Genomic DNA, 14726 nt, shown 5'->3' with positions numbered 1-14726 from the left:
ACAATCATATTGGCAGTCAGCTGCTTTCCTTCTGTGAAAAGGTGCTATACACCAATTCCACAGACTATACCACTTAACTTTTTTGCTAATCCCACACGGGATTTTCATTGGAAAATGCAAGTAGCGCAACTGTTGCTTTGGTTATCTATATCCAGTCTGAACAGAGCTATCTGTCTGATCCTGATTAGTGGCATTCCTATATAAAAAAGGTAAACCACTAAATGGTTGAGTGGCACAAGGCAGGCTTTGCTCCCTTGTGTTATTTACTGCAAAGTAGCCTGCATTGCCAGGCTCTGCACATTGCTTGTGGCAAGTGGGCAAAGGGAGTGAGAGAACTTAACTCCTGGGCTGCTTATAAGCAAACTTTTCAAATTTTCGATGTTTTCCCTCTTGCAGGCTTCCAGGAACTCAGTGCAAATCTAAAGATTCAACAGTGGAATTGTCAGTAGAGAGCACATGTTCATAGGAGATAAAAAACAATAAGCCTTTACTTAGGATAATTGTTCCATATTGTTTTCCTATAATTGTTTGATTTCAAGTGATATAATTTGGCCTTTCATTATTTCGTACTCCAACTTCTTACATACAATGCTTCTGAATATAATCAATGTGTTGTTTATACCATACTACAAACAGTAGACCAAATTGAAAGTGTGTTTCAAAAAAGTTTAATTTGCCATGGCATATTTTTCTTTTACTTCTACACATTTTTTTCTAAGCCCAAAGAGTAAGCATGAATCTTAAGCTAAAACAAAATACTTTTCAATATATAAGTGCTATAATTCTGTGAATTCTATTAAGAACCCACAAACTTAAAAGACTTTTTTTTTTCCAATGAAATATCTAAAGCATGCTTACTAAAAATACTTTGTGGATATGACCAATCTTTAAAAGCTACCCAGAACATTTAGACTTATACCATAGGTGAAAGCTTAGCAGGATCAGCCACTATGAAACTTGTGTAACTCATCAGAGTTAAGCAAGACCAGATAGCTCAGTTTTTGATACTGAGTACACAAAAGAAAGTGCTTATACACAGTCTGCAGACCAAAGTGTATTCAACAGATTTATTCACCTGGATAATTTTGAATAATGAACCAGTCACAATCAGCCCACAGAAGATGCATGACCTGAGCAATAAGGGAAATAGTCATATAATTATTTGTTACAAATCATAATTACAAAGTAAATTAATACACCCCTGTTTAAAAGCTGCATGTGAAGTGGCAAGAGTTCAGTGCCGTGTAATGTTTTGAAAAAAGACTCAAATCCTTAGGAGTCATCTAAAACTGTCTTTCTTCTCAACTCAGTACATTTAAAGGTTATATATTTAAACTAGGAGTCCGCCTGCTCTAGCTTTCTAGGGCACTGATATCTTGAATACTTTTCTTATATCATTTCAGACAGTGTCTGATGAAAGGAGAATAACATTTTAATTATGTGACTCCTCAAAAGCACTATACACTCTTTTTTCCCCCCCCTTACCTCAGTTATACAGAGGAACTGAGAATTTAGTAAGTTTCTTTAAAAATGCCCTGAATTCATTTTCCTGGCTGTAAAGTGAAAGATTTTTTCCACACCTATGTGATGTAACAAGTGGTATGGAAATATTATGGCAGCAATGTCTTCTTGTTCTTTGGTTAATTGAAACTTAAGTCCTATAAGTAAATTTACATTGTCCCTCTTTGCTCTACTCCCACTGTTAACAGTAGGATCAGGTTGTGGAATGCCCTACATTTGCTACTTATAGCGTTGCACTCTTGTTTTGACTCACAGTGGGAAGCAGATATAATTAAGTTGTTCAGGGGTGATTATCTGGTCTGCATAGTACCATGTGGCTACCTCTGGAATCAATGATGCAAAACTGAATCAGGGACAAGAAGAAACCCTCAAAATGAATGTAGCTGAGAAATTTAACCAACTTGCTTCTCCCACAGGTAACCAAAGCTTTAAATGTTATGACAACATCTGAGAAATAATCAAAAATACTTATCCAGAAGAGGAGGTAGAGGCTGAGCTCAAATCTAGGATCATCCTGAATATTGTCCCAACAATGGTGTCCCAGATAATTCACCCATAAACTGAGAGGGGTGTATAGACAGGGAAGAAAGAGATGGATAAGAGAAGTATTGTTACAAGCTGAAATAGTGCATCTACGTATTGGCAACAGGCAGCAGTACAAGGCATTCACACTGTTGATATTTGGGATATACAACATATTGGATCTAAAGATGGATTCCCAGCAAGGCCTGTGGACAAATTTTGCTAGGCCCTGAAAGAAGGAGGAGAATTCTATGTGGTGCAACATAAATACAAAAATGAGCCCTGATCACTGTCAAGTTAGACTCCTATATGACCCTAGGGATGTAAGACCTAATAATTTTTGCGGGATTTCATTACAAAGGTAGAAATGAGTCTTGCTGGTAGTGTATGCTTACCTCTGAAGGTAGATAATGAACAATGGTCAGGAATTTCTGGAGCCTCTTCTGTGAAGAAGAATTATATCTCACAATTATGGTATTCCTCGGACGCTTGTGGAGCTGTCTGTGCTAAGGGAAAGAAAAATCTCAGAAGCATCAGAACAAACTATTTAGCACAAATCCTCAACAGCCTCCAAGTGTCACAGCAGAAGCCTCTAGCTTTCTATCAAAACTCTAGGCAAATTTTGAGGGGAAATACTTCCTTTGAGTTTGATAAAGCAAAGTATTTTTGAGATTTAAAATATTCTGTATTCAATTACATGAGGCTAAATCATACTGATCTTTTGACATGAGAAACTAATAGTAATTCACTGCCTTTTTCCTGAAGACTCCAGTGTTTATAAATCCAGACAACTGAGTAGTTGATAAGATCCTGCATTAGAGTCCAGAGAGACTTCCGTTGCTTCATTGACCAGTTAGCATCAACTTAGCAATATAAAAATGAAATAAGCGTGGTTGTCTTGCAAGGAGAAGCCGCATGTATACATTCAATCCAGTTCCGTAGTTCAATCCAGTTTCAATTTCACTGGGAGTACTTATGTGTGCAAAGCTAAGCACAGTGGTGCTTGTAGCTAAGAAGCTGTTTGCTCTTGGTGATAATTCCTCCTTTCAAGAGCAGAAGGAAAACTTTTTTACTAAAAGTTTTCTGAAATAAATGAGTCAATAAGATCAGAATTTACAAATTATTAAAATAAATTATTGGAATAAACTGAAGTCATGTTTTTCAGACTAATTTATTCCAAGACTTAGAATAAAAAGTCAAACTGATTTTTCTGTTTCTGTCCTAAAACTGTTTTGCAAATAGGCCTTAGACTTCCAAGTGCCTTTGGGCTCAGACCTATAAAGTTACTCAAATGCCTCATTTATTTTTCTGTTCTGCACCCTGTAGGTGTGTATGAAACACTTATTTTGATCTATAATCTTTTTTATCCTATCAATTTTTAAATGTACTGTTTTGTGAAAGTATTCAAGATTGTTAGATGTTCTGGAATGCTGCTTATTATACATAATGTTACCTGGGGTCTGTGTATAAAGGTATGAAAATTCTATTTGAGGTTTTACAACACTGAAGTGATAAAAATAGGTAAGAAGTCATTCTTGGTGAGCATCAAGACTTTATGAGCTTCCATCAAAAACTAATGAAGAATTTAAAAATGGAGAGGCAGCAAAAACTAATCATCAAATACTCTTCATAAATTCATTTTTTTAAAGTCAAGGTTAAACCAAATAGGTATTTCTGATATAACGCTGCAGACACCATGTCATGTGTTTGGAACACCGTGTCCTGTGTCCAACTCCTTCTGCAGTCATGGGACATTACACATAAACACCCTGAATCTTTGTTCAAAGCAGAAGTAAGGACAGAGGATAGATAACTTTAAGCTTTGTCTTAGTTTTTTTGCTACATGATTTGAATGAATGCTCAGCATCTAATATATTTGTATACCCAGTGATTTAATGGGTGGGACTGGGAGGCTTCAAGAATTACTTTTGTGGTCAAGTTCATAGCGGAGATGCTGCTGACATAGTTACCACAACCGCTCAATGGATGCCTAAGTTAGCTCTTTGCAGGTGAAGAACCCTCCATCAAGTGTTGACTTCATGCCTGGGCTAAGGTGCTGCTTCAGGTCTGTTACACCAGAGGGACAGGATCTCTTGCCCAGCTAGGTATTTCCCCAGCTACGTCTGGGTTATACTTGTGTCTTTCATAGCAGAATAGGTTGATGTTGAGAAAACGCTGGTAATCTGGGGAGAAATAGCTGCTTGCTGATGATGATACCATAAGATCCCATCATGGTCCCTAGTCTGCAAAGTCTTATCTTAATATTACCTGCGAAGAAAGGCAAAGTGACCAGACTATTTGATGTTAATGAACATCTTTCTCAGGTTCTCCTGATAGAGCTTGTCTGCATTGTAAAATGTCTTTTTTTGTATGAGAAGAAATGGAGAAATTGTTGAGGGTGCTTACCTGGGATTTGGGACATCTAGGCTTCTGTTACAGTATATCTGAGAGTGAGAAGCTTACCCCAGAGTAACCGAGGTCAGTTGATACTCAAAGGAGTGCTTGAGATTTAATTTCTTTCTAACTCTCCCTATATGCTGTGAAGGAAGCTTAAGTGCTAAACAGAAAGGTAATGGAGTGTCTACATGTTTTTAATGGAAATGCCTAATTCTGCTTGAAGATACAGTGATGAAATTTTTTATTTTCAATATTTTATTTAGTTAACAGAGTCATAGACAGTGCAGTAAAGCAAGAATTAATTTATCTTTTGTGATCACTTCAAGAAACTACATAAAAAGATGGTATGGGTATTAGGCAGCATCTTTAGATATAGAGAATATATGCTGGTTCACTGCCTTTATTCCAAATCAAAAAGCACATCCTAAACAAGCCCAAGTCATTTACTGGAAAAATACAAAGATCACAAGGTCAAGATCAGCAAACAAAACATGAATAACAGCAGAAAATACACTACCAAAATACAGCATATTTCTGTTCCCATGTATAACCTCTATTCCCAGGGAGTGGAAGGAGAAAGTATTTATGGGAAAGAGCTGAAAAATGAAAACTTTGTTTCATAGCCAATAAACAAAGTACGAAACTAAAAAAAAAAAAAGTGGGCTATTTCAATTTATTTTTAAAGATTCATTTGTATCTAAAAGCGCTAACAAAGAAACAAAGATCAGTTAACAGATTTTCCTAAAAATGATGGGAACACATTACTCATTTTCATGTTCACTTCCTCTTTCCATTAGCTGAAATGGTTCTCAAAGCATCAGTATGAAGCTGAGATAGAAAAGTGTAAAACACAAAACACATCCCAAGCTGTAAATTACAATGATGAAATATAATTCCAAATCATGATTGCTTGTCATCATTAAGAAACAGATGGCCCTATTGTGTAAGTAGGTGTATTAGACTGAAGGTCTTAACCAAACTGCATTCGAGGTAAATTCCAACTGCTGTTTCAGCTGGATATGGTTTTGTTCACTTTCAGCTTAAGATTTTCCAGTACTCTTAATGTTTGTAGTGTCTGTTTAATACATTATCCAAATTCAGTTGACACCAGGGTCACATAATATTATGACCTTCTGACAGAAGGAAAAAAGTAGATTTAAGGTGGAAGAAAGGATTCTTTGCACCAGTTCAAGATGCAGAAAATCCCATTATCTTGTGCTGATTCAAAGAAGGCTGTGGGCATGGGAGATGCAGTGTTTTCCCACCAGCTGCAACTGATTTGTCAGCACTACAAGATAAAAGTGAAGTGGAAAAAGTGCTTTTTGGTGTTCTGCTTTGGGCTTATCAGCAAGGCAACAAGAGGAAATGATTAAAAATTGCCTCTTTTGGACACAGCACATGAGATGAAGAACAGATTAATCAGGTTGAAAGAACTTGCATTTTTGGTGTTACCAAAAGAATGAAGAGGAAATAGACTACTACTGACTACTACTGTGTGGAGGAATGACTTGACTGAATGAACATGGAAGACAGGCAGAAAAGAAAGTATGGAAAGAGACAAGGAGATGTGAGATGAGATACTGAAGGACTGAGTATAGAAGGAGGGAAAGAGTCATTAATGAGTACGTATATGAAACATACGGAAAGTGAAATACCAGAGAGAATCCAAAAAAAGAAATGAACACAGAGGTATGTATGGTGTTCATCTATGTCATTTAATGATTGGATTAATTTCAAAGAACTTTTGCTAAATGATTTCATTTGGTCCACCAAACAGGTGTGGAAGAGATGACTTCGCAACCTAGTATTTTTCACGTAAGTTCTGCTCATTATGATGTATTACCACTCACATGATAGGGGAACTGCTGTATAGCTTTCCTATTCACACGATGCAGTTCAGGCTGCACGCAGCCTTGCATCCAACTGCATTAGCTGAAAACATAAATATTTCCAATAAGCAGCAGTCTCAGCCTGTAGATGTAGCAATAATACATAGTAATAGCATTGTAATTTACTTCCAAAGTTTCCAGCACAGCTATTTAAACAGATATACAGAGACGAGTTACTCTATCTTGCTGTGAAAATGTTCCTACTTCTAGGATGAATTTATCTCATTTTTAATAGACTAGCTAGTTACTCTAGTCTGTAACATTAGGACTTGAAGTCTTTCCTCCAATTGTATTCCTTCTCTGTTTTTCACATTTGGAAAGAAACATGGGCCACGGAGGAAAATAAACCAAAATAAGAGTCATTTTGATATGGTCCAGAAATAACATAAGTCAATGGTACTATGTTTTCTTTGACACTGAGGACTGTCACAGAAAATCAGAAAATCCAAAGTGTGATATCAGTACATGATTTATGAGAATACTTCACATGAGATTTTAATACTGCCTTAATGTGGAAAATCCATTTCCCAGGGAAATTGTAATATATTTTTCCCAGGTTCTTGTAAAAACTTTTGTCTTTTGCAGTATTAATGGCTAGTTTCAAGTTACTAATTTGCCTTCACTCAATCTTCTTTCATCACTTACTTATCCTGACCATGCTGGATAAATCTTGGCTGAGTATCATACATCTGGTTCTCTCTTCATCAGCTTCAGGGTGTGTGTGTGTTGGAATACTTCAGGTTTCAGAGGTTATTTGTGTTAATCAGAAACAGAAAACGAACAAACAAACAAAGCAATAGTTCCCAAAGTGAAAAGCTCATTCCCCATTATACATAGTCCTTAATGAATAAACTTTTTCAATATTCTTTTCCCTATGGAAATTGGGGCCAAATTTGAGTTTGAATGTGACTTTGTAAAAGTCTAGATGTCTGGGCTGATGTTTTGGATTGGTCCATTTGAGGTAGAAATCTATTGCTTCAGTACTGAAACATGGATTTTTTTCCCCCAACTTGTTATGTTTATCTTTTTTTTGCATTGTTGCTATTATTTAGCCACTACTATTAAATGACAACAAGTTATCCTAAATAGGCCTCTCTCCTGAAAGGAAATCATTAGTCTAGACTCTTAAAATGAATACAACACATTTCTCTGGGGCTGAAATCCTGATATCTGCTCCATGTGGATCTGATTTTTGATCTGAGCCAAATAATGCAAGAACTGTAAATGCATTTGGAAAATTGACAAGGAGTTTTTATATCATGCGGGGTTACAATCTTATAAAAATAAAATCAGTAGAACCACTCCTCAGATGAGGTTTCCCCAGATGGTCTCTTGATTTATAGTCTCACAATCAAATTTTTATTAGATATTAAATACAATGTTTCATTGTACCTCAAAGCAAACAAATAAAACAACTGTAAAATTAAAAAAAAGGATGCTGAATAATCAGAAACCTTAATTTTACTCTAGTAAGAATAGAGGGAACTGAGGATACTAATGAACACCAGGTCTGATTTTATAAAGAAAATCTCATTTTTTTTCCTTTCTGCTTACTTCTTTTTCTTGGAGTAGAGCTGCATTCAGTTAAATTAGTCATGAAGGAAGATGATTTCCAGGCTCTGGTATCTGGCTGTGAGTATTCATGTTTATCTTATGGCTGAATGTTATATCTCAATATTACATGTAATTCATCCAAACAAAACTGCTTGAGGTATTTCCTAGTAAACTGCCCTGTAATCATATGGACAGAAGGTCCCAGGTTATACTGCAGATGATGTAACATAAAACATTGCATTATTGGGCCTTATCATCTACTTTTAGAAACATATAGTGGAAAAATGTAAGGTATCTATCTTTACTGGTGTAGGGACAGGTTCTCTGTATAAAAAAATTATCAGGTATGGGAGGAAGAAAAAGGAATGAAAGTTATTGCAGAAGTGAGCATTTGTGTAAGACTTTGTGAATCTGTCTGAATGTGCATGAATACTTGCTGTATTTATTTAAATTCACATTTGACACTTTCAGAGAATGATGCATGCATCTCCCTTGTAAACTGCATTTTGCGTACTAAAACCATTAGTCATTAACTAGAATGAGTTATTTTGCAGTTATTATTCTCACTTGGCCACATTTAAGGAGCAATCTATGCTGTCCATTAAATTCATGAAAGGTTAGCTGAATGTTTTCAGACATGCTAAGGGTATTAATTATACTGAGGAAAAACCCTAAAGCTCTGAAGTCTGCAAACTGTTTTGTTTTGTTTTGTTTTGTTTTGTTTTAATGGTGGCTGGAGCTTTAGGATACAATATTTCAATCTGTAAAGGTTTTCTCTTACAGGTCTGTGAGGAGAAAAAGTCTTTTCACCAAGCTGCTAAAATGGAACATTTGGGTTTCTAGAAGGTTATTTTATCTTCATCAGTAACCGTGGACTTCTATTGCTTGTTTCAACATTCATGAAATAATTTTATTGTAATTCCTATTATTTGTTAAAATTTTAGCGTATGAAACAAATATAGATGGTGCTATTCTTACTTTTTTTCTATTTTATTTAATAAAAAGTATGCAAGCCATTATGAACTAACTCTTGCACTCATTCAGTAATATTCCATGAGTTCTGCTTGTGTGAGGTTATATTACCAATTTCCGGACTGGAGAATGTTAGTAATGGTAACCTCTTCAGAGGCACCGTCTTTCTGGAAGCTGAAATGTTACATCTTGAACACTCCATCTGTTCCTATTTGCAAGCACAGCTCTGATATAAAATACAGTAGTGAATTTATTTCCTTAAAGAAACTGTATTACCAGCAAGCTAGAAAAAAAGAAGAGAGGAGAGAGAAAAGACAGTTAAGAAGCACATTGTGGAACTACTATTCTTTTCATCTAACATCAGCTATTGGAAAGTTAGATGTCTAGAGATAGCCAGCTATCTAAGCTCATTCTAAAATGTGTGGAGGGGGCAAGGATCTTTTCTAAAGACTATCCTAAGGCAGGCGTTTGAAATGGTAAGACGTGTTGGCCTCTGAATGTACCAATCTTTTTGCACAGTGGAAGGATATTAGATAACAAAGGGCTAAAGGCATGATCAGTAGGGCCATAGCAATGCTGAGCACTGCAACACATAATGTTATACAGCACTCGATTGTAACTGAAATGCACAGCTAAAGAGAACTGAAAGTACCAGAGAAAATGAAAATAGCGTATTTTACTTAGACTAAACCCAAAGAAACCCCAGGCTGAGGGAAGAGAGTGCAGTCAGAAGAACAACTTAGTCAGAGAAAAACTATAAATTTAAAAGACAATGGTGGCCCTAAGAGTATGACTTTAAGTAGTAAAAATGATTTATGAATATAAACATTTCATAACTGTATTTAAAAACAGCAGAGGATTGAAATTCCTTCCAAAAGGAGGATTTGATTGATTTAGAAAGAGACTTATGTGATGGAATTGCCAGCGATAAAACTGAAGTATAGTGTGTGACTGAAGTCTCTTACAGTCCTATGCTCATGAAGGTATAAGGCTGCGACTTTTTTTCAGTTGTTTTAATGTGAAGAGGAGCCATCTCTGCTCCATTCTTTCACACTTATCTAAATAAGGTGACTTCTTAAATACTAAATCTAGTGATTAGTGAGCTTGGTTTGATGTTGGAGGCACAGGTTCAATTCCTTTTCATATTTTGAGGATTCAAACTCATCCCCAGCAATTTATTTTGGAGCACGCCTAGCTACTTAACCATAAACTGTCCTGGAAGACTGCTAATCTGCACCTGCTGCAGTGGTTCTAGGTTTCATAAATAAAGTTTCAACTGGTAAAAGAAGTGAAACATGAGGAAGTACATTTTTAATCAAGAGATTAGAGCACTTGTGTGGGAGACAGAAATCCTGAGTTGCAGTTCGTGCCCCAAAGACAGCTTACAGGTGCTATCAAATGACTGATCAACATAGAATACACAGGCAATCTCTGGAGTAGGGATTAGAACTGAGGAGTTCTGCTTCCCAGGCAAATGCCCAAGATTGTTGTTATTATTGTTATTATTACTACTATTATTACTACTGTTATTACTATTATTTATTTGAGGTTGCCCTAGTTACTAAAGCTGTTGGTATCTCTCAAAACACATTAAAATGGAGATAGTTTATGTTTTCATCCAATTTGTATCTCTACATTCCTATTATAAAACTTGATACTATGGAAATGTTTTGAATTGCATGCAAAAATGAATTGCCTCATCACCATCTTTAAACATTCATTGAGACTCAGTTCCTTCCTCTGTCATACTCCTGCCCATGCTACCCTCCCTACATATCCTTTACAGAATCTCATTCAGCTGGGATATAGAGAGGAAATGGGATGTTTTAGCCTGAAATCAAAACATAGCAGAATTTGATGCAGATATATAATGGTTTCTTTGTGTCTTGTGTCTGTATTATATCGATGTGAGGAAACTGAAGAAATTCCCTCCCTGAAAGATCGGTCCAAGGATGCTGTTAAGACTTTTTTTTTTTGGAACATTCTATTTAAGAACTTTGTGGTGTCCAAATATCAGAATTTCTACACTTTTTGCAGCTCTCAACAGTTAAAGCTATCATGAAGATTTACGTTCTCCTAGAACTGCACACTCTTTGCTTGTATATAACCTTAGAATAGGGCAGTTTTCGTGGGATTTCTCATTATATCCTGACATATCCAAAACAAAGAAAATGAAGAGATTCTGTGTGCCATATGCCTCATATGAACAGTATGTGTGAGACATTTGGCACATACCAAATGTATGTCAAAATGTAAAGGCCTCACTTTGTGGACCAAGAAAACAAGATTAAACCCAGCTGCAAAGCCATGGTTCCTATTTGAAAGTCACCTGGCTCTCCTGCTGGTGGTATCGTACCACACAGATTGCACGGTGGCCAGCTGCCTGCTCCCCGAGCCCTGCAATCCAGACTCCACTCACGCACGTACAGGAGCCGCACCGCTGTGGTGTCGCTGAGGACCACCCTGGTGGCGCCGTGAAGCACGTGAAGCGCTTCCCAGGGGGAAGCAGTGTAAGAAGCAGTTCTTGAAGTTTCCTGTTGAAGACATAGCACAGTGCTGGTGTCACTGACCTCTGACTGCAAAACAATGTGTGGCTTCGAGAGAGTAGAAGTCCAACCAGCTTGGGTAAAGATACCTACTTCCATGGATTTTGGCTCAGACCCACTGTGCTTGGGAGGACTGAGGTGCCAGAATTCAAGCCAGCAATGCCAAGGTAGCACAGTCCTTCTGTGCTGTCTACACTCTGTTTGCCTCCCCAGTAGCTGATGAAAATGCAAAGGGCAGTCATTTTTTTCTATACTAGAAAAACAAAAGTTATCATTGTAAAAAATGTTTTTTGAACATTCTGAACAGCCTAATATTGGGATTAAACCACTTGGAATTTGGACAACATTCTAACACCTGCGTAACTGGAAGTGGTATTTCATAAGACTGTCCTTTTTGGGTGGTTTATAAAATGTAATGTGAATGTTTCATGAAATCAGTAATGGGGAAGGACAGTTAATTGGAATATGGAGAGCTTTGTGGCAAAATTTGCATGTGGCACATTGACTTTATGTCATTCTTAGCACAAATGTTACCATATAAAAGTGAATCATCCCCTTTTACTCTTTAAAAGAGCTGACCTAGTAAAAATGATATGAATGTATTCCACCATTATTATTATTATTTATTTCTTATTATGCTTATAATAAGCCAGGTGCTTTCCAAACAGAAAAGCCACAGTCCCTGCCCCAAGGAGCTCACAATCTAAAGATGGACAAGTAGAGAGAAGTGAAGGAGAGGGGATCCACAGAGATGTCAAGAAGTTAAGGTGGAAATCAACCATATCTTAGTAATCAGATGCAGTGTGAACACATTGTTGCAAAGCTATACAAACTGTTTCCCAGTTACCTCTCACACTTTCCATCGTGGTTCAACTAATTCACTCATAGATGCCATGGTACAGGCAGACGTAAAGGAAAGAAGCTCTTGGTATGTAAGCTTAAAAGGAATACAGCATGTGTAAAGTAGAGCAGGAAAACTCATCCAAAAGTATAGAGATAGGAGGGGTTTATTTGTGTTTTCAAAACTCAGTTCAGTACCAGGATAGATTAGATCCAGAATACTATGGCTTCAGATCAGCTCTTACAAGGTGAGAGTTACCTGTCAAGTATTCCACCTGGTTTGTCCTCGTGTCATGCTTGTTTTATAGTGCTAGGGATTTAGGATGTAAGAGTACTCTATGCATCTGGAGGACTTTTACTATAGGCTAATATGAACTATAAGATATATCATAACAAGGCTACAGAAGTTAAGAATGAAATGACCACACTGGTATATATATTCATATATGTGAATATTCATATATTCACGTGTTTTCATGGGAAGAGAAAGAAGCTGAATGGTGGTGGGAGTTGGAGGGTGGCCTTTCTTAGGTCAGTTGTGAACTTACATTTTAATAATGTAGGACACCAGTCACAGATTAAAAAGAAACAGACTGTTTAATTTTAAAAATACTGTTTTTGACTAAGACAATAAGTCACTCATCAGTTATGAAAAATACTATTAGGTTGTCTTTATACATTTAAATGTCTAAGTATTTGTTATAAAAGCTCCAATCAGGTTCCCCCAAACTCTGAAACTATCCAATAAACTCTTTTAAGGTTTGCCTTTAAAAACTTCTCAGCAAATTACCATATTTTTCCAAGTACTCTGGGGGTCATTGTCTATTTATTCCCCAAACCTCTTGCTCTTAGCAAATACAGGTGTATTGTGAAGGCAGAAGCTAATAAGCAGTTGAACATTAAAGTGCATAGGTTGTCCACATTTGGAAAAATAAATGATCGAACAGGCAGTAGTTGTTCTGATTACGGATTCCTGGGGAATAATCCATCATAAATTTTTAGCAAGCCACGAATATTTCTTTTACTATAAGGAAAGAAACATTTTTTTACAATCTTCAAATCCTGCAAATGCATTTCTAACAACAGTATCAGGAAGGTCATAGTCCTATTGCTGCAAGGGGAGGCTGTAATTAAATAGTCAAATAGAGCGATCATTCATAATTTACAGGTATTCATGTTTTTTCAATAAATAAAATAATATACTTTATGTTTTTATTCTTTATAGCTTTTGAAGCAAATCAAGTGTTCTAGCAATTTAAATAAATGATTCTAATAGATTAACATGTATTGTGTTGACAGGAACCGCTTATGATTATTACATTGCCCAGAATCTTTAAGAACCTACAAAGTTAAATAAAGGCTTACAAGTCTCTTAAGCTACTTTTTATTTGCATAGAAAAATATTTATCATAGGAGTCAACTATCATATGAGAGAAATTGCATTTGTTGTAATTGAAAAAGATAGCTAAAAAGTTTCTGTGGGTTATTGCAACAGTACAAGAATACAAGATGCTTCCATTTATTAAAAAATGTAAAACAAATTGTGAAAGCTAAAGCAGGCTACAAAACAGAAGGTCCCCTTGTTATCTTTCTCTTGACTACTATGTTACAAGATCATGTGCCACAGTTGAGTACTATAAAGTGTAACTCTGCATTTGCTAATATAATTCTTAAAACATTTCCCCCCAAAAGCACTATGCAAAATATATATATTTGTAAATGTTTCCTCCTATATGCATCACAACCTTGTTATCACATAGTCACCCTGATCAATTGTTTCATCTTTCTCATCACAGTCAGTGTTAATGTCCATCTCCTTGTCCAGCTGATCCTGTAGTGTTGCTGGTTCTGAGTTTTGTAACTCCATTTTCTCAGTTTCTGAAGTACAAATACTTCCCTCATCCTGTGAATCTGAAGAGTTGCTATTATTTTGTGACTCAGCTAACATGCCCTCTCCATCAGGACTTTGGATGCTTAGTTCACAGTTCATGGTCAATTCTTCTTCTTCCAGTTCAGCAGTTTTCTCACATTGTTCTTCTGCCTGTTGACGGGAAACTTCTTCAGAAACGGTGTATATTTTATTTGTACTCTGCTCCATAGAGTTTGTTTTTGATCGTCTGTGAAATAACCCAAATTTTTTTATGTCTGTTACAAAATTCACCCGCTTTTGTTTCTCCTTAGTGGACTCTGACACCATCATTGCTGAGCCATTGCTTACATTATGTGCTTCAGAAGCAATAGTAGCTGATCTTGGGTGAATCATAGTTGTTATGTCAAAAAGGCTGAAGGTCTTTTTCTTTCCCTTCTTGTTCCCCTCATTCTCACTCTTTTCTTCAGTCTCTGACAAGGAGACAGCTTCTTTGTTTGTCTTTGGATTCTGCAAATTAGATAGCTTGCTTCCTTTTAACAAACCCAGGACTTCAAAACGAAAGCTGGAAATATCTTGTTTTAACTCCTAAAAATTAGGAAGAAGTAGAAAATATTA

General features: G+C 36.3%; 1 protein-coding gene across 1 annotated transcript in view; it reads right to left on the bottom strand.

Annotated features, from left to right (window-relative positions):
• Window positions 1-12012: 12012 nt before the first annotated feature.
• Window positions 12013-14726, bottom strand: part of TRPC4 (transient receptor potential cation channel subfamily C member 4) — a 144151-nt gene continuing 141437 nt past the window's right edge. The window contains exon 11 of the mRNA XM_026108354.2: window positions 12013-14696. Within this exon, the coding sequence (XP_025964139.1) occupies window positions 13980-14696 (717 nt within the window). The 3' untranslated portion in view covers window positions 12013-13979. The remainder of the gene's footprint in view (window positions 14697-14726) is intronic.

This window comes from Dromaius novaehollandiae, chromosome 1, assembly GCF_036370855.1.
Source record: "Dromaius novaehollandiae isolate bDroNov1 chromosome 1, bDroNov1.hap1, whole genome shotgun sequence".
Classification (NCBI taxonomy): Eukaryota; Metazoa; Chordata; class Aves; order Casuariiformes; family Dromaiidae; genus Dromaius; species Dromaius novaehollandiae.
Note: the sequence above shows the minus strand (reverse complement) of the source record. Positions and strands in the feature narration are given on the sequence as shown.